At 45.5% G+C, this 25091-nt stretch overlaps 1 protein-coding gene and 1 long non-coding RNA gene across 3 annotated transcripts in view; one reads left to right on the top strand and one right to left on the bottom strand.

Annotated features, from left to right (window-relative positions):
• Positions 1 to 402: 402 nt before the first annotated feature.
• LOC144365339 (uncharacterized) lies at positions 403 to 2407 on the top strand. The gene is made up of 2 exons (XR_013423653.1): positions 403 to 476; positions 1844 to 2407. It is a non-coding gene; the product is annotated as an uncharacterized LOC144365339 (long non-coding RNA).
• A 5493-nt stretch (positions 2408 to 7900) lies between these two features.
• Nrp2 (neuropilin 2) overlaps positions 7901 to 25091 on the bottom strand; it is a 115446-nt gene continuing 98255 nt past the window's right edge. For both annotated transcript variants that reach the window (XM_040294779.2, XM_005335095.5), the window contains exons 16-17: positions 13709 to 13759; positions 7901 to 11249 (exon numbers count right to left, since the gene is read on the bottom strand). In XM_040294779.2, the coding sequence (XP_040150713.1) occupies positions 10945 to 11249; positions 13709 to 13759 (356 nt within the window). In that variant the 3' untranslated portion in view covers positions 7901 to 10944. The remainder of the gene's footprint in view (positions 11250 to 13708; positions 13760 to 25091) is intronic.

The raw sequence follows: 25091 nt of genomic DNA, 5'->3' as shown, positions 1-25091 counted from the left end.
AAAGACTCCCCAGATGAAGGCAGGAATGGAGGGGGTGAGGTGGAGCCCCTGAAGACTCCTGGGGAGAGAACGACACAGGAGCCCGGGAGAAAGAAACAGAACTTCTGTCTAAGCCTGGCTTTTGAATTGGCCCCAAATGCAGTGACATTTTCTTTTTTGGCTGCTTTGAAAAAGGAGGAGAGGAGAAAATGTAGACTGTGACATTAAAGATGGATGGGGCTTAGACAAATTGAACAGCTTTGAAGGTTTCCCCAGTGCTGGGAAGGCGGAGGGCAGGCTCCCCTGCGCGCTTCTGGGAGAGGCAGGCTCTCTTCTTAAGCCCAGGGAAAGCTGCATAATGAAATGGCAGCTCTCAGCCCGGCCGGCTACAGGGAGGTTTAATATTTAACATCCTGTTGGCTGGGGAGTGCTCTGTGCTCAGTTCCCCCCAACTTCCGGTTGACATTTGCAATGGAAGCTGTCAGGGCCCCTTGGAGGTGAGAGGTTGGGACCCAGGGCAAGGCCACGTTCTGAGCTTTCTGGTCTTCTTTGGAAAGCATCTGTGGAAAGCCCCTGTCCAGCAGAGACCATATGTCCTGGGCTTGGCTCTGCTTTTTTTGCAGGGGGGGGGGGTAATGGGGGAAACTAGGGATTGAACTCAGGGCCACTAGACCATGGAGCCACATCCTCAGCCCTATTTTGTATTTTATTTAGAGGTGGGGGGGGGGTCTCACTGAGTTGCTTAGCGCCTAGCTTTTGCGGAGGCTGGCTTTGAATTTAGGATCCTCCTGCTTCAGCCTCCATTGGGATTTACAGGTGTATGCCACCTTGCCCAGAGCAGAGCTGTGCTTTTTAACTTTGGAACAGATTCCATTGTCGGGCTCCTCTGCATGTGAATGGTATCCTGAAGGAGCAGAAATCCCATTAAGGAAGCACTATTGACCCATCTGTCTCGTGTGGTCTCTTGACTAATTCGCCATTTGTGGCCCATGATTCTTTAATGGGAGAAGTCATAACTGGAGAAGAGAGATTAGAAAGAGGGATGAGATCAAGGCTGCATGTGACTCTGAATGGCAAGGACTTGAAGGTCACTCAAGCCCATCAGTTACCCCCAAATGGAGACTCTGAATCTATCATCCCAGAACTGGGGTCCAGAGCTAATCTAAGCCGTGTGTTGAATTCCTCTTTGACATCCCATAGTCTCCAGGCTGGCACCTTCTAAGATCTGTCTACATAAGGAAAGGTTAAAAACCAAAGGAAACCTGGGTGCTGGCAGGGCGAGAGCCAGGCTCATCCACAGGAAAACACACAGACCCTGATAGGAAGCAAGAGTCATGAAGAACTAAAAAATACCCATCCTGGGCTGGGGATGTGGCTCAAGTGCTTGCTTGGCATGAGCTGGGCGCTGGGTTTGATCCTCAGCATCACATAAAAATAAAGATGTTGAGTCCACTGAAAACTAAAAAATAAATATTAAAAAAAAAAAACCCATCCTGCCTGAATGCCACACGTAGGTGCCAGTTCACAGAGGTCCTAGCTGCTGCTGGCTGCACAAAAAAATTCATGGAGCACACAGGTCAGATGGACTTTGAGTGGCTTTTTGATTATTAGTCTAGCTGAATTAACTTCTCCCGCCTTTGGGCTCTGCACCCACCACGCAACAACACAAATTGAAAAAGTGGGGTGGCAGGCGGTGGCAGTGGGGGCCGTGTTGGTGAGGGGACCGTGGGGACCTTCCATCTTGTTAATGTAACACTTCCCTGTGTGATGGGAGCTGAGCGCAGCCTGTAATGAATTGCTCCTCTGGTAATCATTCACCGGCTCATGGTGACCCGGGTGTTTTTGCTGTGCTACACATTTCCAGACTTTCACAGTGACTTGTCAGCACCTAGTAAAAATGATTTGGATGCGACCCATCTCTTTGTGAGATGCCCTCCCCAGCTGCCTTTCATCTCGGTTGAAAGAAGGAGTAGGTGGGACCACCTGGAATGGAATCGGTAGACTCCGGAGCTGTGGTGTGATTCCAAGCCCATCTCACAGGCAGATGAACGCGGGCATGCCAAGTCTGTGGCACTCACGCTACGCGGAGACCCGCTCTTTGGTCCAAATGGTTCCAGAGTGGCCTCTGCCTTTTGCACCTGTTGTTCCTCACTGCACGATGATCTCTGCAGGCAGTTTCTTTCTTTGCGAAGGCCTGGGTGCAAATGGTGCTAACAATTAGGCATCTGGGCACCCCAGGGGTTCTTACCAACTCCGGTGTGAAGATCCATTGATGGCGGGGGACAAGGCTATCGTCTGAGTCACAAGCGTGAGCGTCGCCATCTGCAACTGTAATTCCAGCCACGTGGTCAATTGTAAGAAGGGGTTTATAACCAGCTTTTACTGCATTTGTGGATCATGATGATTAAACAACAGATGGGAAACCCAACCAAGATTTCTAATCTCTACCTCTCCGCTGATGGAGGGGGCGAGGGCTGGGGGCGTCACTTCGGTGGCAGAGTCTATAATTAGGGCAGGCACTACTCCTCTGATTTTCTGCCACTGTTTTGAACACTCTTTGTTATCAGGACCTTGGGAACTAATTTTGGGTTTGGAAAATATGGCCCCCTGTATCCAGGGACAGTCCTAGGAAGCCCACGGCTAAGAGAAACTTCTTAGCTAGGCATACCAGGAATAATACAGGACACCCAATTAAATTTGAATTTCAGATAAACAATGAACACATTTTTAGTTGAAGTATGTTCCAAGTATTACATGAGAATTTTAAACAAGAGGTTTTTCAAAAATAAGCAAGATGCTTTTACATTTTTACATGACATAAAATTTATCATTTTGACAATTTGAAGTGTACAGTTCAGGAATAGTAGGTACGTTCACAACGTACATTCACATCGCCCCTATCCATTTCCAGAACTTTTTCATTATCCCAAACTCTATACCCTTTAAACAATAATTCCCCATTCTTTCCTCTGCCCAGCCTCTGGTAACCTCTGACTTCCATCTGTCTCCATAAATTTACCTAGTCTACATACCTTTTATAAATTGAGTCATAGGATGCTTGTCTTTTCACGTCTGGCTTAATGGCATAACCTTTCAAGTCCATCCATCTATAACAAATGTTGGAATGTCATTCTTTTTAAGGCTGAATAATATTCCATTGTATGTATTTTTGTTGATTCATTCGTTTGTTCGTGGGCATGTGTCATCGCCTTTTGGCTATGGTGAACAATCTGCTATGATCACGGACCCACAGGTATCTGTTTGAGTTCCTGCTTTCAATTATTTTGGGTACATAGATCTGTAAGTGGAATTGTTGAATCGCATGGTAATTCTGTTTAACATTTTGAGGAATTGCCATATTGTTTTCCATCGTGGCTGCATGGGACATTTTGATTTGCTAAATCTGGCAACCCTCCAACTGTTTCAACAGAATTTTAAATTGAATATTTTATTTAACTAATTATCATATTTAAACAGAAATCAATAGTGACCATCTCCATGTTGGAACTCGTGGACATAATTTCTCAGTTCAGACTCTCAGAAAGTTATTTGCACATTTTCTACTATGCTGAAGCACAGGGAGCAATAAGCAAGTGCTAAAACACTCACTTTTGAGTCTTACACACTGGGCAGCTTGATGACTTTTAGAGGGTGAATTTATACATCATTAATTCATTCAACAAACATTTATGCACGTGCAGTGGTATCAGATGGGAGATGAGTGTCCCAGTGCAAAAGGGAATGAGATGTCCTCCTTACCCGCACGGTTCCTGGGCTTCCACCTTTGCACAAACCGACTCTTCTGCCTGTTGACTCTGCCCCATGCCCTTCCTGCTTATGCAGCTCACCTAGGATGTTGGCTCCCATGAGGAATGATGCTCAGATTCCTACTTATACGCACAGCTCTCTGCTCTTTGATTGGCAGCTCTTGCCATGGTTGTTAGATGTGTTTATGTGGTAATTTGATTCGCCTGTGTCTGTCTGTCTGTCTCTCTTTCTTGACTGTAAACTTCCTGAAGATAGGGACTAGGTCATTTTGCATCTCATCTATCATCTCCTAGCTCCTAGCAAAGCACAATATAGGCGTTTAATATAAAACATGTTGATTATATAAATGGATATGGCATCAATCCCTGCCTTAAAATATAGTGGGACATAGACAGGTACGCATGACAATGCCTATGGAAGTAGATAGTGAAAGGTTCTGGGCAACAGAGAAATTCTGCTGCTGGGAAGCGAGTTGGGAACCAATTCCAAACCCAATAGAACCACTCCTGGATGTCAGAGCTGGGGGCTCAAAGTTCATTCTGCACAGATGCCCATTTTACAGATGGGAAAGCCAAGATGCATCATGCCTTCCCAAGGCCACACAGTTAGAGGCAGAACTGAATCTTGAACCCTGGACTTCCTAAGTTCCCAAGAACCTGTCACTGCAGGTTTATCAGCCTCCTGCCCCCTCAGCATGTTCAAGTTCAAGGGGACTTCAAAACCCTGTAAGCTTTCTTGGAGCTCCCCCAGGCATGGCAGATATTTGACTGGAAAGAGAAACACAAATGCTCAAGGGGAGGTGAGACGAGGAAACAGGTGAAGGAAGGAGGCGAATCTGGAAAGGCTGCACGCTGGCTTTGGAGTGCCACCCTGTCAGGGCAGGTGGGCAAGGCTGGGCCAGGTGGACACGCAGCAGCAGCAGGCCCAGGGAGAGGCTGCACTTCAATTCCCAGTGGAGGCTGTCAGGGGCTTTGGGATGAGATTTATGAGCTGAGCTTGTTCCAAACCACAGCAACCTGGCTCTGAAGCGGTTCCGAGACACCTGGGGAGCTATGGAGGCTGCGGCTTGCACCTTACATGGAAAACCACACTGTTTCCAGGGAAGGCTGCTTCTCCAGGTGGAGGGCAGTTCTCATTGGCTACAGCTTCCAGAGCCTGCTGGATTGGTGAGGGGTTTGGTGAAGTGGGTAGAGCTGAGCACCCCAGATCCTCACAGCTCTAAGGCTGGGCCCCAGGACTGAACCTGTCTTAGTGGAGGCTTTCGGCAGAGACTTGGGTGCCTCTGATATGCAAGTGGGCCTGGCAGCCAGAGGTCAGGGCTGGCCTGTGGGGTTCTGCATAGGCTGGGTCCTCCGTGGAGAGGGGCCCATGCTACACTGATGTCACTTGACATCACAAGTGATGAGAAAGGTGTCAGATGCTCTCTGCCAGTTGGGACACATTGTCTTAGCAAAAGGGTTTCTCTTGCAGAGTGCTGGTAACCCTGCAACGACAGGAATAGCACACACACACACACACACACACACTTCCTTGCAGAGAAGGGAGAGGAAACAGGTGTCATTCTCTGGATAAGCTGTGAGGCAATTTGGCTCAGGGCTCCCTTGGAGGTCTCTGACTCAGGTCTCCAGAGAGAACTTGGAAGGCGCATACTTCCGCCAGGAGACTCCTCTCAGCATCAGTGAGAAAACACCAGGAAGGACAAGGAGAGTTGGGGAGCTGCTCAGGAGCCTCAGGAGTTCTGAGGTGGGAATTCAGGGCCAGGCTCTGCCTTTGCCTCAGCCTTGGGCGGCAGCTGGGCTCTTAAGACCCAGCCCATTTTGTTGCTGATGGGAATGGGTGTGCAAGGAACCATGAGGCCCTTGGGTGGGTGGCAGGGTGGCTCTGGGGACCCCAGGTACATTTTCTTTTCTGGCCACCACACTCCCCCTAATCCCCCACCTCACACCCTGTTTCCTGGGGAAAACCTGGGTCCAGGAGCTCTATGTAGCTCAGCCTGGGATAGAGCCTGAAGCTTTTGAGAACTGAAATAGTCATCTCTCCACTTCTCCAGGAGCCCCTCCTGCACTCCAACGTCACCGCCAAACGTTGAGGGGCAGGAGCGGCCCCAGCGTCCAGATGGGTCCTGTTTCCCTCAAGGATGGGCCTGTTCCAACTGCATTTCACTGGCCTGCCTGCCTCCCCTGAGGACTGTGTAAACATTTCCAGAAGATGCAGATAAGAAGACGAAGAAGAAGAAGAAAGATTTATGTAAACACTAGATGCCTAGGAACTAGAAGTATTATTAGTTTATTAGACTTTTTAAAATACCCAATAACTCAACTGAAGGAAAAAAAAAATGTGCTTTCATTTCAACTTCTCTTGTTGCTTGGTCAGGAGGAATACCGGAGAACCAGGCATCTCAGGAGCCTGGTGACAACGCAGATCACTAGAGGGGCAAGAAGGGTCGGTGTAGAGGTTTGTCTGTGGTGATGTCACTGGCCCATGAGGAATGGTGGGGTAGGGCTCCCCTTCCATCAATTCAGAAAAGCCCAAGAGTGGGGCAGGTTGGAGAGCACCCCCAACTGCAGCCTTCGGTGCCCTGTGCCTGGTTCTGACCTGACCCCTGGCACTTCTCCCTTGTTGATCACTTTCCTGTTGCTCCGCATTCCCAAGATCCTTTCCATAGCACCATCTTTATTTATATGTTGCGCATTCAATTTGCAAATATTTTCCTGGGCATCCTGCCTAGCTCACCCCTCCTTATCCCTTTAGGCTTTAGGTTCAGTATCACTTCCTTTGAGAGGCCTTCCGTGACTGTCCATCCAGAGGGAATGATCCTAGACTGATTTCTATTGGAGCTCCCTTTAATTTTCTGATAGAGCTATTATCACACGGACTGGGACCAGTGCTTATTTTACATGTTTGTCCATTTGCTTTCTGTCCTCTTGACTAGAGTGTAAAATCAAAAAAATATTCAAAAACTTTTCCCCAAATAAATTATTCAATCAGATTTCTTTTCAGGCGTGAATGATGTGGGACAAATTCAGCTCTGGCTTACAGCTCCCACAAGGAGGGGATTCCTAGTCAAGTTTTTCCTCCTCCTGGCCTGGGGACTTCCTATGCTACCTGGGAGTATACCTGCCCTCCTTTCACTATCACTGGCCAAATTCTGGTTTGTTTTGTACCTACTAATCTTAATCACTCTCTGAGGACAGGATAGTTTAAATTTCCCCTAGACCAGTGGTTCTTAAACTTGAAAGTGCATCAGAATTTCCTGGTGGACGGGTAGAAACATAGATCCCTAGGCTCTGGCCCCTGAGCTCCTCATTCATCTTGTGGGATGGAGCACAAGAATATGCATCTCTGACAGGGGCCCAAGGGATGCTCCTGCTGCTGGTCTGAGACCACACTTTAAGAAGCACTGTCATAGACGTTGGAATCTCCAGACACTGACAATTTAGAGTTTGAGTAGAAAGAGAGCCTCAAAGATTCTAAAGCTGCAAGGCCTGGCAATGCTGAGAGAAGAGGTATGTTTGTGGGGATCATAACTTGTGAAGTCTACTAGGTAGCACTTAAAAAGTAGCCTATCTGGCCAGATGGCCCGTTTACCCATCCCCATAATGAAATGAAATGAATGAAATATATTCATTTTATAAAAATCCAACCAGCCAATCAACCCACTGACTCCAATGTTGGGAAGCATTGTCTCTTAAGGGATGAGTGTGTGATCCCCAAAATCATAGGAAGCCCTAACTCCCATTGCAATGGTATCAGGAGGTGAGGCCTTGGGGCAGTATTGGTTTACATGAGGTTGTAAGGGTAGGACCCTCATGGGAGGGGGGGTTAGTACCCTCAAAGGAGGAAGATGGCCAGATTGCTGTCTCTACAGCAAGGCCAAATGCTACCCTCAAGTTAGGAAGAGGCCCTCACCAGACACTGAATCTACTGGTGTCTTGAACTTGAACCTGAAGCCTCCAAAACTGTGAGCAATGAAAGTTTAAGTGACCCAGACTGTGGTTCTCTTATAGCAGCCCAAGCTGACGAAGCCAAGGTGTGTCCTAGAACATGAGGCTTTCAGTGCTAAAACTCAGGAAAGTCTCTAGCACGCTTGGACAATTTGGTTACTCGAATCCCATGTCTCTTTGTTTCCAATAAAGAAAATGCAGAAAAAATGTCTCTGGTATAATGTTTATTTAAATAGTAATCTTAAAAAGGCTTTATACAAATCATATAAACACAGTTTGACATTGTTGTTTATTTTTTACATTGAAGAATCACAGTAAAAGCTCTCAAGTTCCCGTGATCTGGCTCAGCCAGCAAATGGTCGAATACCTTTAACTGCAAATCCAGGAAAAGTTAACCTTCTGTATGACAGTTTAACTTTTCCCCTTGTTTCCTTGTCATTCATACTCATTCCGTGGACCCTCATTCCTGTCAACTCCCCAAACCCACCCAAGAGAGAAAGCAACCCTGTGGCCCCGTTGACCGCCTAGTCCAGGAGAGCGTGGAGGTAATATGTCATTCAGTACAAGGCAGAAAAGACATCAATACTGTGAGTTGGGCTTCCCGAAGGGAACAGTTCAAGGAAACGGGTCAGCTAGCCTACCTGCAGATAAAGAAAACAAACGCACCAAGGTGTCCCCTGGCCAAGTTAGAACCGCACCCAGCTACCTTCCTTTAAGTCTTACGACAGACCAGCCTCCAGCCTTGGTGAGGTATCTACATGTAGCCCTGGGGACCTGCTTCTGTTCAGCACACAGAGCCCAGTTAGGGCCTTAAATCAACCAATGGTGAATATGGATGCAGGACTTTCAGAGAGATGCAGGTTGAGTTGGACATAACTTACAGGTGAATTGCAAGCCTGAGACAGGGTTGGTCTTTGGAAAATCATAATTAAATGGCCCACCGGGCTGGAGAGGGCCAGGACTCTCAGTGAGGGCTTTGAACTTCTCTTCTTCTGCGGGCTGCTTCTGGAAATCGCTAGGACTCCCCAGCTTTCTGAACACTGAACTGCATGAGAGGGTGAAGAGGAGGGTGAGCTAATTGAAAACTTTGCTTCTACTGTATGCCCGACTCAGGGGGCACTGAACACTAAGCCCTTGGGGCTTGACAGCTTTTCACCTCTAACTACCACTGTGCCAACGAGTGCCGAGATCAGCAGTTATACTCGGGGGCCCTAGGTCAAAGTCACAACACCACCACTGTGTCCCACATGACCATTCACATACACAGTAGATACAGAGAACTCAAAGGCGCGCAAAGACACATACACGTGAATAAATAGCGGTCCGTATGAACTCTCCCTCTCTGCGTACAAGACACTGTGACATTACCATCTGAACTAGCATTTTCACGAGTTAACATGTAAAAGAACCAGCCACCCTTCCCCTTTCACCTGGGTATGAGACAAACGAAATTGTGAGTGACCATAGCAGCAAAGATGGTCCGTGAATTCAGTTTACCATTGATCTGCGATAGGCTGGGAATACTGGTTGAGTTTTAAGCATATTTCCAGCACTCAGGCAATCCTTAGGCATTAGTACAAAACCAAGATTTGGATCTCGATGTGGACAATCTTATCCTTCACACAGTTTCATTCTATCCCTGACGCCTCCCTTTCTAGAGTAGTTGAAGTCATCTAGGGATATGACTACCCCTCGGAGAGCAGGGCTCATTCCATAAGTAGGATCAGTGGTGAGTTGTGGGAACAGGGAATGGACCATTGGGGGTGGGGGAAAGAGGAATGCCTTAACTTGAAAGATATTCATGATTTCTACAAAGAGGGAAAATACATTTTTCTTCAATTTTTTTTTCAAGGCACTTAATAAAAAAACACAGAAACTGGTGTGTGTGTGTGTGTGTGTGTGTGTGTGTGTGTGTGTGTGTGCATGTGTACACGCGTCTATGAATAAGCATCTCTCTCTGGGGCAGTGTGGTTAGCTGTTAGTCCACAGTGCTTGCAGACTGCTCATGCACATCCATGCTCTGTCTCCTAGAAGGCTGATATGTGACCCAAAAGAGAAATCAATGTTTTCCAGCCTATCAAAGAGACTGAGCCATCAAAGTACCTTCATCAGCACTGCTCAGCTCTACCATCACATGACCACTGAGGCCGGCATCTCCTTCTCCTTTCTGGCCAGCGTTCAGCAGTTCTCTCTCACCCGTGGAGAATACAGCCAAGAGCCTGTCTTTTCTTACCTGGCCTCTGAGAATATCAAACAGAGCTATTTCTTGGCACTTAGAGACCTGAAAACGGTGTGCGTAGGTGTGTGTACACGTGTGCAATGCACACATATGTGAACGTGTACATGTTTTAGAAGAACAAGGAGGAGGGAAAAGAAAAGGCAAAACCACCAGCTGAGGCCCCACCAGGAAAGCCTCCCAGCCACCAACTCCGGGTCTCGATTTAGCGAATGGCTCCTATTCACAAAGCACTTCAAGGCTCGTCCGCTTTGTGTGTGGAGGTGCGTCTGTGGATTCTGATGTGTGAAGTCTCCTTTCTGGTTTGTTTTCATTCACATATTAAGAAAGAGTTGTTCATGCTGACCCTAAAATGGCAATTTTCCCCTGGATAAAAAAAGTTAAAGGCAACAACATCCTACTAAATGCTAGGACTGGAGACGGCAGCTTGTAGGGTTGGCTGGCAGAACCTACATCACAGCAAATCCCTTAGGTCGAAAGACCAGCAGAGGACGGGATAAGCTGGACGGCGCTTTTTGTTGCTGTTGTTGTTATTGTTTTGTTGAGTTTTATTCTCAAGATGGGAAGGCTGAAAAGACCCTTTGCTTTCCAAGTGCTGATTAGAAAGCAAAAATGGAGAATGACAATCACATTCCTTTTTTCTGTTGGAGAAGTCATTCTGCCTCTTTGAGTTGCTCACAGACCAAAGAAATAAAATATAATAATAATAATAACAAACTCACAAACAAAATAGAACTGTGACCCCCAAAGAGATGAGCTCCTGCCTTTGTCCCAGCAGAGAACTCGGCCTGCTCCTGCAATGACTCAGCCCTTGCCGGGCGAGGTGGGTAATGACCCCCTTGGCGGCTGCATCTCTCTCCTTCCCTTGACTCGCCTGTCTGTCCTGTCCATACCTTCGGTATTCTGGATCGGTTTGATCGAGATTATGGCATTCAGTTTCCAAAGGAAAAAAAATGTAATCTTCACCAGCCCCTTCTCTCTGGAATGAAACGTCAGACGTGATTCTGGTGCAATCCGTCACGCCTCGGAGCAGCACTTCTGGTGGTTCATCTTGACCTTGTGCTTGAGGCCATCGTAGAGCTCAAAGTTGTAGTTCTCCAGCGTCGTGCAGCTGCGGGAGCTCAGGCCTGAGTAGGAACAGGTGCAATAGAGCAGGAGCCCCGCGCAGGTGGCCCCCAGGAGCACGCCCAGTGAGCTCATGGCGATGATGGTGATGAGGATGGGATCCAGGGTGTAGAGCCAGCTCTTTGCTTTGTCAGCAGAGGAGGCTCCAGCCCCTGAGGTTGGGGAGGAAGAGTTGCTCCAGTCCACCTCGTATTCATCTATAATACAGAACAGAAGAAATTGTAGGCACTGCTTAACTCAGGGAGAAGCAACGGAGCCTCCAGCCCTGAGGCTCTTTGGAGTACAGCACAGAAGAGCAGGAACTTGGGACCTGCACTGCCTGGGTTCAAAGCCCACTATTGCACGTCCTAGCTGTGTCATTTTGAGTAAGTTACTGAATAACCTGCCTTTCCCTTTGTTCTCTCATCTGTAAGATAGGAACATTTATAGGTCACTGGGTGATTATTAGGTGAACTTATTTGTCAAATCTTTGGTGTCTGGCTCATACTGACTATCTAAGTATTTGCTATTTAAATAATTTGGCTCACATTAGGATGTACTCAGGTTATTTATTTATTTTTTTGTGCTGTCGAGGATGAAACCCAGGGCCTTCCACATGCTAGGCAAACCACTGCTGCTGAGCTATGCCTGCAGCCCTCAGATTTTCACAGAACCTTCAGGGTGCCTTTGGAGCACACACATGGCTGTGTGTTCCAGGCTTTTCTCTCTTTGCCTTCTCATCTCTCACTTCCAGCTGCTTCCGTTAAATCAAATGACAGGCTGGGATTATTTTCGCATGACCAGCTTCCCAATTTAGATCTCCTGGCCATATAAGCAGGAGATTTTTTTTTTCCCCAGCAACTAGACCTTTCTTGACATGCATACCTCACTGTTATAGGTTAAACTGTCCCCCCAACCCCAATTCATGTTGAAGTTCAAACCCCCAGTATTCAGAATGCAATCTTACTTAGAGAGATAGGGTCTTTACAGAGATAATCAAGTTAAAACAAAGCCATTAGGGTGGGCTCTAATCCAATGACTATTCTCGTTATTGAAAGGGAAAACTTAGACATGGACCTGCATGGGAAACACTATGCAAACATGCCAGAGAGAGAGGCCTGGTACAGACCCTTTCTTTAGCCCCCAGAAAAAAAAACCCAACCTTGTCTACATCTTGATCTTGGACTTTTAGCCTCCAGGACAGTGAGAACATACATTTCTGTTGTTGAAACAATTTGTGGTATTGTTATGGCCACCCTGCAACACTAACTCTAGAGTGTGTAACCAAGCCATACCACATCCAGGGCCCATTTCCTTAGGATCTCCTTAGAACTCTGAAAAGGGAAGGGTGATACTGTAATTTTTTTGGAATGGTGAGGAAAGTGAGCTTTATAGAAGGGAGGTGACCAGGTAACTCACTCCAGGCACAGAATAAGCAAGCAGTTGAAGTAAGAATAGGAACCAGGCTTTCCGCATCCTCATTCCTTGCTCTTCCCACTCCCTCTCAGTGTTTCTGCTGCTTGATCTACTGCAGGCTCCCTGTGCAGGTCAGTTGTGCACTTTTGTCCATAAAAGGAGCGTTGGCCAGGGTTTTGCAGGGAGAGCCTGCAGCTGGTTCACAAGGTGCTGTTTGGGTTTGTCACTCTAGTTTCTATAACTACACTTGAAGTTTTTGATTAAGGTCAGGTTAAAAGCAGCTGCTCTATAAACGGCTCTTCTGAAATGCATCCATCTCAGTCTGAAGTTGTTCTTTGAGTGGAATCGTGCTGTGGAGTGTTAGGGAGACCAACTCTGGCACTCAGAGAAGCCCAGGGAGACCTGTGCCCTTCTGAGCCGAGAGGGGAAATTATATGTGCGTGTTTGCTCAGCAGCTGTCCAGCTGAGACACTGGCTTAAGCCTCTTGAAGTATGTGCATTTGAAGTTCAGAAATAAAGCTTGGAATAAATATACAAATAGAAAAGGGTCAGTGTGGAAAAGAAACCTAAATCTTTTTGTGTGTGTCTGGGGGAGTGGGGTGGGTTACCACTGAGCTACATCTCCAGATCTTTTTATTTTTTAATTTGAGACAGGGTCTTGCTAAATTGCTTAGGGTCTTGGTGAGTTGCTGAGGCTGGCCTCAAACTTGTGATCCTCCTGCATCAGCCTCCTGAGTTACTAGGATTACAAGTGGGTGCCACTGTGTTTGACAGAAACCCAAATCTTCAACATGCAAGAGGTGGAGTCTTGGATAGTGTAAGAAAGGTTTCCCCCAGCTTGGGGAACCAGATACCACAGCTGGCCTGGGAAAACATTCACACTCATGTTCATTCACTCAGGTTTTTTCCGAGAGGACCCCTGATTTCTATAAGATGCAGTCCATCTTATAGAAATCAGGGGTTAAACAGTGACCACCGTAGAGGAGCTCGCCTTTCACTTCTAAAGGATTTATCCAGATTTGAAGTCCACAGATGGAGAAAGTTGCCAGAAACTGGGGGACCTGTTTCTGATTAAGCAGAGGAGACTCAAACTTTCTAAATCTCTCAATTTGACCTTGACAAAGGAAATTGATGTTTTGTTCATCCTTCTTGGGACTCTTTTCATTTATATTTCTCCAATTCTCTGGGCATCAATTTTGTTGATGTCTTTATAGCCAAACATAAATTTCATGATTATCTGCTACATCCCAGCAATACTCACCATCAATTTCGTCTTCATAGCCCTCTCTCCCGTGTATTTCTGGGATGTCCACTATAATGAAAAGGAAAACAAACAAACCAAGCTGTAACAAGAAGTTCTCTCAGGGCAACCAAAAGGCAGAAATGCAACCTTTTTGAGAATGACTGTCCATTATGATGGGCAACAGGAGAGTCACGTCCATTTCTAGATTGTTTAGTATATACATTACGGGATCATTTCTCCTGCAAATGATCTGTCTTCCAACAACAACCAGAAAAGCAGAAATGATAAGAAAGATCAGGTCTTAAGGACCAAATAAGCCCTGTCACTTGTATCTCTACAATTACTGTGATTCATTACCAGTACAGGTTTGGGTTTTATCTAAGGCACCTTTGGTGGCATCTTATGTGTACCATCAGTCTCCATTAGGATATGTCCACTTAGTGTAGCGAACTACATCTCATGTATGCATACATCCAAGTGGACACAAAGCACTGGAGTCTTTCTCCTCTGGATTTCAAAGAAGCCTATGGTAATTTAAGGAAGTCTTGTTTCATTGTTGTGTGTTTTAACGTAAGACTAGAACTGGGATAGGAAAGGCACCAAAATACAATAGACACTAGTATGGCAGTATGTATAAACGTGGATGTGTAACCAATGTAATTCTGCAATCTGTACATGTGGTAAAAATGGGAGTTCATAACCCACTTGAATCAAATGTATGAAATATGATATGTCAAGAGCATTGTAATGTTTTGAACAACCAATAAAAAAAAGACTAGAACTGGAATAAATGTCGTAATACCTGTCCACCTTCACTTATCTGTGCTAATATCTCCTGTTTTTCCTCCCCCAACCATTTTTCCTATTGGCTTTCTTCACAGTTTAGAATAGTCAAAATGGGCATCCAATCTGACTATTCCCGGCTTGAATAGAGCTAAGTTAATTTACTCCAAACTTTTTCAGTATTATCACTGCCTATCCTTTTCTTTTTTAATGATAATTTTTTTTACAGGTGGATAATACATGTCTTTCTGGCCACAATGCAGTCCATCTTATAGAAATCAGAGTCAATGAAAATTACCTGTCCAAAATGGTAAAAGATTTGAAAAAGAGAATTGAACATGTGGCAAAGAGCAGGATCTTATCATTTCTTGCTATCTCTCAAGCTAATTGTGACTTCCCACGCTGTCAGCTCAAGATGGTCCCAGTGAATGCATGTGGCACTTTAGGAGTTTTCTTCAACCCAAAGTCAGATGAACAACCTTGAAGATAGCCTTCAAAATCCCAAACAGCTAAAGTATCAAATGAGGGGAAGAAAAGAACTTTAGACCACCCTGAACATCTTGCTCATCAACAGTACACCTCAGAGAAGATCTGCTTGACCATGGATGGAGCTAAGACTGATCCGTCACTGTCACACTTGACATTCAGTCTTTCCTAGAGGGGGTGGTTTTAATCATATTGGAAGTCTTCTTCACTCCTGGCCAAAGTACTGAAGCACAGCGTCTTGCCTTCAGTGTCTAGTAAGGGATGTACAGAACAACTTGCCAAGACCCCACTTGAAAAGACCAAGGAGAGGTGGTGCCAATCCTCCCTAAATCCAGCCACTCCTGGCAGGTTTGTAGCACAGCTACAGGCACCCACAGGCCATGCCAGCTTTCCCACCCCAATGTCCATCTCCTGCATTATTCTCCAGGCTCCTACAAAGCAGGCTGTTTCCTTGGAATGAAGATAGGAACACGATTCAACAAGAGGTAGGTGGTATCTGTCACAGGGATCAAATTGAGCTTGTGAAAGTCAATATGTTTTTGTTTTTTTTATGTGTGTGTGTTTTTAACCTTATTAAAAGAAAAGAAAATGGAAGAAAACTGTCACAATTCCAACAATTAATTGTTTCAATGGGATGCTTATATGTCTTAATATCTTCACGGTTACAGATGCAGAACATTGGAATAAGAATATGTGAATCAGACAGGACAAGAACTGTATGGCTTCTGCCAATTTGACTTGTGGGCCAAATCCTGTTCTTGTTTTTAGGGATCTGGGCTCTGCCAAGGATGTGGCGAATTCTTGGATGCTAGAATGCCATCTTGCTCCATCTCACACCCTCAGGGAAGATTTAGGACACTATGGATCACGGGCTGGAAATGAAGGAAAAAGGGTAAATGGATGGTAATGACTGAGAACATCTTATCCCAGGAGATGACAGCCTCTTGTCTCTAGAGGCAGAGGACTGGACGAGATGATTTCCCAAGAATTGGCCCGTTTCTAGGTTTCTATGGAATCAATTGCTCAGATGCAGCTGTGATTTCTGCACCTGGAGAATCAAAGGCCACTTCAGGTGAGGAAGAACGCCTCGGCAGCTTGACTTGTCTTTTTCTTTAATCACCGCTCCCAGGAGTTTGGGTGAGTGGGAAGGGGTCGAAAAAAGGATAAGTTAATCAACATTTTCAAAAAACGCATCTGTTCACCAAGCCTTAAAGAAAGAACAGCACACTGGGGAAAACCCAAATAAAAGGAACATTTGTACAAAAAGCAATTTACTTTGATAGCAATTTTCTCTGGTCCCTTTGCTCATATTCTTGATATCTGTGTTTGATTAAGAGCATTCTCTCTCAAAAGCCTCTTTGCCCTTCATCAGCCACTTTTCCTTTTCTGCTAGTCTGTTTCCTCAAGATGCTGGCAGGAAGAAATATGGTCCTCCCACTGGGTCTCTGTAGTTCTAGAAAGGAAAGGTAAGCGGGGTGTGGGGGGGTAGTTGCCAAGAGGGAAGGGGGTGAGGGTACTGGCTCTTTTGTGGGATAGGAGGAATGATTGTCAAGGCAGAGTATGAAGCAGCACCCCCCCCCCAGGAAAGAGGAAATGGCAGCCATAAGATGGTGCACCCAGCTGGGTGAAGTGAGGGCAGATATCAGGAAACAGCAGGAGACAGGGACAAAGACTTAGAAGTTTACTTAAAGGGGGGAAAACTTGGAGAAGAACTTCTAAGACTCTGTTTCAGAGGTTGGGTGTGTTTGCGGGTGTGAGATGGGTTAGGGAGAATGGAATGGACCACACCTCTGCAAGAGCACAGGTCAGGAATAGATAGATCTTACCACCCACATGAGTCCTACTTTGAAACTTTTTGCTCACATGACCCTGTTTCCTTCTGGGCCTCTGTGTGCAGTCAATCTCAGGTCAACTTGAGCTAACTCTCAAATGCTGTATTAGGATCAGTGGGGGGCCACCAAGTTTGCATTCTGGTTCTCTGAGTGGGTAGGATACTGTCACAACTACCGCGACTTCATTCTAACAGAAACTAAGCCTCTGCCTTGTTTGGGGTCCTAGCTGGCCGGATGTACACTCTCCAGTTGTTTGCCTGTATCACTGGCTCATCACTTTGGTGGGAACTCGTGGGGGCTTCTCATGAATGTGAAGATGTGGTACTATGAAATCTGGGACTTCGTATTTCCATGATAGGCATCCCAGAAAGAGATAGCTGAATGGCATCCTTCTTCAAAGGGCAATCTTCACTAATCAATTAACCAATCAACCAACCATCACTTACGAAAAGGGCTTACCAGGGGGTCCAGAAACCACACTGAGGACATTGGGAAATAAAGATGTATGGGACCAGGTGTCTACCATCTTGGCTTTCAGTGTTCTTGGAAAGCAAAGCCTCCCTATTCCAAAATAGCATGAAATAAAGGGAGGCAAAGTGGAGGGGTCTCCGTGTGCTGCTGGAGTCCAGGTGAAGAGATTGGGCAAATGAGATTGAGCCACTGTCAACAAGGAACATGTGAAAGTGAGGAGGAGGATGCTTCAAAATTAAGGCTTCTACATGATGGGGCTGGGGGAGGTCTACCTCCTTATCTTTGATAGGAATGCTTTCAAATATGGCACCCGAACCATTTCACCTACACACTGGTCTCTAGGTTTTTGGCTCATATTTGTTTGTATGAGACTAAGGAAAAAAAAGAGATTGTTTTGCTCTGCTACAAATCTTACAGCCTGTATTTATCCACATGAGAGTCTCTGCCCAGCCCTCATCTCTTCCACCAGCGGCTGCAGACCAGCACGGTGAGAGGAGGAAACGAACTGGGGATGTCTGGAAAGGAGTGGGACAGAGTTCGGGCACAGTTGTCATTGCTCAAAACAAAAACAACCCAACTCAACAAAACCCTGACCAATTTTCATGTTGAAATAGAAATCTCAGGCTGAAGAGTCCCCTTGTTTTCCCACGTGTCCCTTCTCTTTCCATGATGGAAACATAATGCAGGTACTCTTCACCAAGAGTGACTCAAGGCCTCACCCACAGGCTGTTGCTCTGAATTTTCAGAGTGAGAGAGCACAGTGGCTAGTTAATAAAACACCCATGAACTGTCTCGTTCCAGGAACTCCTTCACCTTAGAAGAGTCAAATATTCTCTAGTGTCTTGGTCAGTAGATTGCAGCACTATGGCACAAATGGTGAGCAGACCCCGCCAGTCACAACCGGAATCTCCTCTAATGAAATACATTTCTCCCCGAGGGGTCTGGAACCCTGCCTGCTGCAGAAGACCACACATGCTTCCCAGAGGGAAACCACCCCCATGACACTCCAACCTGCAGCTGGGAAATTCCCACTGAGTGTGATGTAGGTCCAACAAGATGCACTCTCTACAGTCCTTCCTCTCTCCCAGCCCTTTCCCTCTCCCTCTCTCCCTACACACACACACACACACACACACACACACACACACACACACATTCTATTAATCTTTCCTTTCACCCTCATTTTTTCCTCCTTTCTTCTAAATTAGGGCTCTTTGGGGGCTAGCATTCCTTCAATAGTTTGCTTTTCTGCAGTTTCTTACAGAAAACCCACAACCTCCACGTACACCCTTTGTTATCCTGTGGTCTACTGTGAGTGTGTTGGCCTTGAGAGCGTTCTGCTTACTTTTTGCATCATAAAAGGAGCTCAGAAAGATTGCCAGGGGAGTGAGCAGTTGCTCCAAGACACTGGCTTCTTTTAGATAAATAATTGAAGATGGTCCATCCCTGGGTCACTTGTACGCAGATCATTTCAGGACAATGATAGGCGTTGGTTTTCTTTGAAGAGTCCTTCCCATTGCCAACTCTGAACTGTGGATTGAAAGGCCAGGTTTGCCATCTGGGAATTCGTAGCAGAGACATACTGCAGACTTCTCAGAATGAACATCACCCTGTACCCAGAGGGAGACGTGTAGCTGCCCTGGATTAGGATCACGTGTCTGCTCTTCTGAGCTTTCATAAGTCTCAGTGTGCTCTATTGTCTTTATGGGGAAAAACGAGAACGGCAGGGCCTTTGGAAGGACGATGCTGGTTGAAGCACATGAGGGGAATTCTAAACTAAGGGGCTCCATCACCCCACACTGCTCACTGCTCCATTCTTCACCCCAGCTCCAGCCCTTCCTGGAAGGGGACACTCTGAAGTCACCTGTCTCACGGGAAAAGAAGATCACAGAAAGGATAGGCAAAGGGAAGCCATGAGGCTCCATGTTTTCAGTATGTGCCCATTTGAGCAGGACCCAGTTCTATTAATTGGAGACCCAGGAACTGACAAATTGGGTCACTTGTGCTTCCCCTTACTTTTAAATTGGGCTCAGAAAACTTCATGGAAAGTCAGCTTTCACCTGTTTACTTAGCTCACCCAACTTCAACCAACCTTCAAAGGATGGAAGAGCCTCTTACACCTCTTTCCAAACACATTCATTTTTCATAGGTACCAGGTTATCGTCGCTACTACTTTCAAGATGAAATTGAAGAAGGAGAGGGCAGAAAGATCCAATAAGTCATCGAACGCATCAGCAGCAGGACCGAGATTAAGCCACAGATTTTCAACACCTTGTTTGGGGCCTGTGATTTATTTAGGATAAGCTCTTGGCCACTTGGAGCCTTTGTTAAATTTGATTCCAAGTTCCTGAACCCCCTGAGCCAGCTAAATCACTGGATCGTTCAGATGGGAGTAGCCTTCAGAAAAATTCTCTCAGCCATTCTGTTTTAATCCCAGCAGGAAACATCACTGAGATCTCAATAAACCAGAAATAATGAAGGACTAAGGAGATATTTCTTGGCACTTCAAAATGTTTAATTCAGTTTAGCATTTACTATTGGCTGAAGGTCCTCCCTCCCCACCACACTTAATTTCCCTAATTCAGTTAGTTCATCCCCAGTTGCTGTGAGGAGCCAAAAGTTCAGATGTCGATCTAAACTTTGCCAAGTCTCCTCTGTTAGAAAGTCAGGCTACTTGAGAGCGGTTCATCCCTTGCTGGGTTTGGCTTGAGTCTTGAAACCCACCAGAAGATCCTTTATCATGGATTTTTATCTCTTGAGCTACAGCCAAATCTATACAAGGTCATGGAAAAATAAGTTTTTAGAGTTTTTCATGTGGTTTCAAGTGGGAAAAGGGAAGGGGGCTTAGTATGAGATTATCGATAGAGTGTGATCTTGAATGTAGTCATTATTTTCTATGATTTTTAGTTGAATAATGAGAAGAAAACACTAAAAAGATTTGGAAATTCTGACTGCAGACAAGAAGGCTGTGTGAAATGACCTAATAATACACTCAAGTGTGGAGGCGGATGAGCTGAGCTGGGGCCAGAATGCCTCCACTGAGTCCCAACAATGGCGTGAAAATAGGAGAAAGGCAGCCAGTGAAATGTGCAGCTGTAAAGACAGGCTTCACAATTGTGCAGGCAGGAAAACCCCGGCAATTCTGAGGGGAGAAATTTCTGGAATCTCTCTCTCTCTCTCTCTCTCTCTCTCTCTCTCTCTCTCTCTCTTTTTAACTCTAAGTCTTTGAAAAACCCAGAGCAGTTCTCTATCCCCGTAGAGTAGATGGAACAAGAAATCGGCTCTTTGCGCTTCTTTTCTTGGTCACTTTCTAAGAGGGTATGAAGGTGGGAGAAACACAGCAAACTTCAGGGAAGAAAATGTTGTCCCCTCTCCTTTCTTATTTTTTTCCCCAAGATGTATGGGGAAAAAATTTTTACAACTTTATTTTTCTGGGAGCTTTTCCCAGCGGACTTTGACATTTCTCCTCTCCTGCGGTCCCAACATGAAGAGGTGCACTATGATGGTTTAGATATGAAGTGTCCCCCCAAAAGCTCATGTAAGACAATGCAAGAAGGTTTAGAGGTGAGATGATTGGGTTATGGGAGCCTCAACCCAGCAAGTGAATTAATCCCCTGATGGGGACTAACTGGATGGTGACTGTAGGCAGGTAGGGTGTGGCTGGAGAAGGTGGGTCATTGTGGATATGTCTTGGGGGGGGGTATATATTTTATCTCCGTTGGGTAGAGTTAGTCAGTCTATCTGTCTCTCTCTCTGATACTTCCTGAGCCACTTTTCCCTACCACACTCTTCCACCATGATATTCTGCCTCACCTAGAGCTCCAAGGAATGAAGCCAGCCTTCTCTAGACTAAAACCTTTGAAACCATGAGCTCCCAAATGCCTTTGCTCTTCTAAAATTGTTCTTGTCAGGTCTTTTGGTCACAGCAGTGAAAAAGCTGACAAAAACATGCACTAAGACAGGTCACTCTGGGAGTGGTTGAATACAACCTTGGTCAAGTGGGAAGATGGAGTTGAAGAATTAAAATTATATTGACTTCATTTGTGAAAACTTATGACTTCTTAAAGACGGGCCCTCTTGTTTTGTAGGTCCTTGAAAAAAACTTTGTCCTCACGTACGTCACCAAGAGATTTCACTATACTTGAGAGCTGGGCTCTTCTGCACACAGAAATAAAAGACTCTGTGATATGATATTACACAGGCCCAAATGGCCTCTCTCCACTCACTCAAGAGATGGTTTTCCCCAGCAGCTTGCTGGTGGCCAAGGATGGCGAACAACAGAACGCTGCCACTGGCTTTAGGTTTGGTGTCCTGTGAGAACGTGTCTACTTGGAGGGGTAACCAATTAAGCATTTGTGAAGGAATCTGACCCCTGATTTTCTGGGAGGAGGCTTTGGTGGAAGGAGGGTAGTGAGAGAGTGAAGATGCAGAGGAGAAGAAAAGGGGCCACCCAGACAGGCGGAAGGTGCAGAAGTTAGAAGGTGGAGATTGAAGATGAATTGTTTCTGGTACATGAATTGCTCTGGTACAACAGAGGCAGGGGTGGAGACCAGGTCCTCCTTGGAAAAAGAGGTGGGCCCAGGGTCCCTATCTGCAGTTGCAGAGCCAGAAAGTGATGATGCACTTGTGGGTCCAGGGCTTCCCATGAACACTACTGTTACACTCACACTCTTGGTCTACAGTTGGCCCTGGGTTAATGGCGCACCTTTGGGGATCCTTTGACACACCCATGTTGGCCTCCATCTAAGTCCTAATGACTGTCTTGCTCTTAATGCCACCTGAGACTGCCTTGGAGAGCTGATGGGGAGATACACACCAGCTGCCCAAGTCTTTGTGACACTTCTTCCAGGTCCTTGCTGGTAGTAAGTAAACACAAAGGGGAGAAAAGGTCCTCTGCCAAAGTGAAGCCTTAATAACCAGCAGATCAGCTGAGAGTAGAAGACTTTGGTCAAGGCATCCTGTTAATGAATTCTAGGGCTAGGGTAAGGAACTGCTATTGTTGAAAGCCAAGGCCTGAGATACTATGATTCCAGTTCTGGATCAGCCTTTGCTCTTGGGAATGTTAATTATATGAGGAGATTAACTGTGCACCATTTTACAGAGAAAACAAAACAAAGAATTTTGTGTGTGTGTGTGAATTGACACCTCTGCTTCACCCAGATCCCATACTTATTCTTGAGTAATATGCTCAGGTCCGATGCCTAACAGGTAGCAGCCCTAGATTTTTTGGAGGTCAGGGAAAGCCTGCAGAACACATATATGGCCGTAGACACTATCCATTTCTGCTCAAAGTCATATTGTTATGACTCTTTTTTGTCTCAGCACATAGAAGTCAGTGCTCTTGTTAGAAATGGTATTTTGGACTAAATAGCAGGTCTCTTGGCTTCTCTGCTATTCCTTGCTGGAAGGGTTGGGGTGAGTAGGTAAATATGCCTACATGTATAAGCATCCCACTAGAAAACAAGTTCGTTGCTTGGTGCTTTTCCTTTGGTCACATTAGTCCTGAAACTCCTTGGAAGGAAACCAGATCCCTCCTTTTCACCCAGGAGGTCTGGTCCTCTCAGCCAGTGTGAGGGCCTGGGTCGCAAACGCCCCGAGGATTTGAGATTTGTTCTTGGCATGTGGGTCTACCTGTGGCTGCTGTAATCATTTGGTCTGCAGCACAATGCTGTGCACTGACCTTAAAGGATGTTTTTTACATGAATTTTTTAGTAGAAAACATAAATAAATAACAGCAAGGCACAGCACAGTCACTCTTTGGAGAAACCAAGTGGAACTCATTAATCATGGAAAACAGAACTCTGCCTGCTGAACCCAGGGACAGAATTAACTCCTATGCTCCAGTTGCCACTTATAGCCAGGCCCATATTCCTCAAAAGTTGACAGTTTAAAAATTTTAAAATGTCCTTGGGAAGTACTCCCTGAGTTTAAAATTCTCTTTAGCTAAAACTGCCCAAAGTCTTCTCTTGCAAGCACTATGCCCACTTTAGAGGAAAAAAAAGGTTATGTGGCCCTTGCAAATGTGGCAGGGAACCTACATCCAGGGTGTCCACAGTTTCTGGGCATTCTAAATAGAATAGAATAGAATATTCTCCTAAATAGGGACAGATTCACTTTACAAGACAAACCTCAGCCATTTATTTGCAGCATCTATTAAAATGAAAATAGAATTGCCATTTGATTCAGAAACTCTCTCCTAGAGAAATATGTGCTGAAAGAAACAACTTTAAAGATGTTCATTACAGTATTCTGTATAATAATAAAAAACAAGACACAACCTGAATCCCCACTCACTGGGGAGCAGTTAATAAACCACGGCACATTAACAATATAGAATGCTATGCAACAGCTCAAAAGGAGCAGATAAGTGTGATGGTGTGTACTGACATATCCTTGGGATGTCAAGTGAAAAGAAGCCAGTTGTCTAATCAACAGAACAAACGCTATGATGCCATACACATAAAACAAAAGCCAGATAAACCCAACCACATAATTTGATATGAACATATATGTTTGTAAATGTATAAGCAAGCCCAGAAACCAGGCTTCAAACCATCTCTGTGGTAAACTCTGGGGGCAGTGCGACTGGCTAACAGTGAGATGGACTTGTTCTTTATTATTATACTTATTGAAAATCTAGTCCTGTATAACTTGTCAATTAGAGAAAGAAAGAAAGAAACCCAGCCAGTTACTATCCTAAAAGTTCCTTCAAGGACCTTGTTTAGTATCAGTAGTCACTTTGGCAACGTGTCTGCAAGAAAAGGCACTTTTGCACACATCACCCTGTCGTGTCTCCAATACCTCTGTTGCTGACTCTTGAAATGGTCTTTCTCATTTCTTGCTCCATTGCCATGGAAATTTACTTTAGGTATTTTTTTTTCTCTCTCTCAGAGGTCAGTAGCAGAAAATCCCCAGAGTAATTACTTTCTGCAGAAGAGAGATGTTTTGGGGTCTCTTGAACCCCTGGAATTGGGGGCAGAATGGCTTCTGCTGGTGGCGCCAAAGCTCCTGGAATCTCCATATTCTACCTCATGCAAAAATGGAGTTTTACTCTGGTGATTTCCCAAATCTTGCCTCTTTTCAGTTAGGTTTGGGGCCAAACAGAACTCCTCTAAGCAGTCAGTGCAAACATCCTCCGGCTGAGACTTGTGGTCAGATGACTCCTAAGGGTATGGGTTTCAGGTTGAGCTGACCCTCTGTGCCAGTGCACCTGACCTCTGTGACGCTGAATTACATCCTACACCATTCCTAGCTTCTAACTTATTTATACAAGGCAATTCCCCCCCCCCCTGCTGATTGTAAGATCATCAGCTGGTGTTCCCCTCCCCCTCCTTTTTCTCTGGCTGGATTTGTTTTGTGTTTTCTTTGGGCCATCACTGAAGGGGATGAAAGGCAAATTACAACTGTGAGAGCCCCAGTGCTCTGAACAATTAAAGAGAAAAAAAAACAAGCCTGTACCTACCGATCTGCAGTTTGGCTCAGATGTGCAGCCCATAATGCAGACAAATCAAAACTTCAAAATGAAGCTCTTTTCATCACAGATTACAAAAAGGCCACAGTGTTTGTGCAAAACAACTGCAGAGACCGTGAAGAGAGGAGAGAAAAACAAACACATTGCCACATTGGCTTGGCCGGCCTTCGGTTATCTGGGTTAAGAGGGCAGTGGTTGAAGAAAGAACACACATTTAAGCCATCATAAAGGATCAGGTAGGAACACAAACAGAACATACGGGGCCTTCACATCTGGTATTTATGATCCACAGAAACATAATTTCTGTAACATTTATGCTTGAGCTCAGTCCGAAACACGCTGAAGAATGTTTATTGGC

This window comes from Ictidomys tridecemlineatus, chromosome 7, assembly GCF_052094955.1.
Source record: "Ictidomys tridecemlineatus isolate mIctTri1 chromosome 7, mIctTri1.hap1, whole genome shotgun sequence".
In the NCBI taxonomy this organism is placed as follows: Eukaryota; Metazoa; Chordata; class Mammalia; order Rodentia; family Sciuridae; genus Ictidomys; species Ictidomys tridecemlineatus.
Note: the sequence above shows the minus strand (reverse complement) of the source record. Positions and strands in the feature narration are given on the sequence as shown.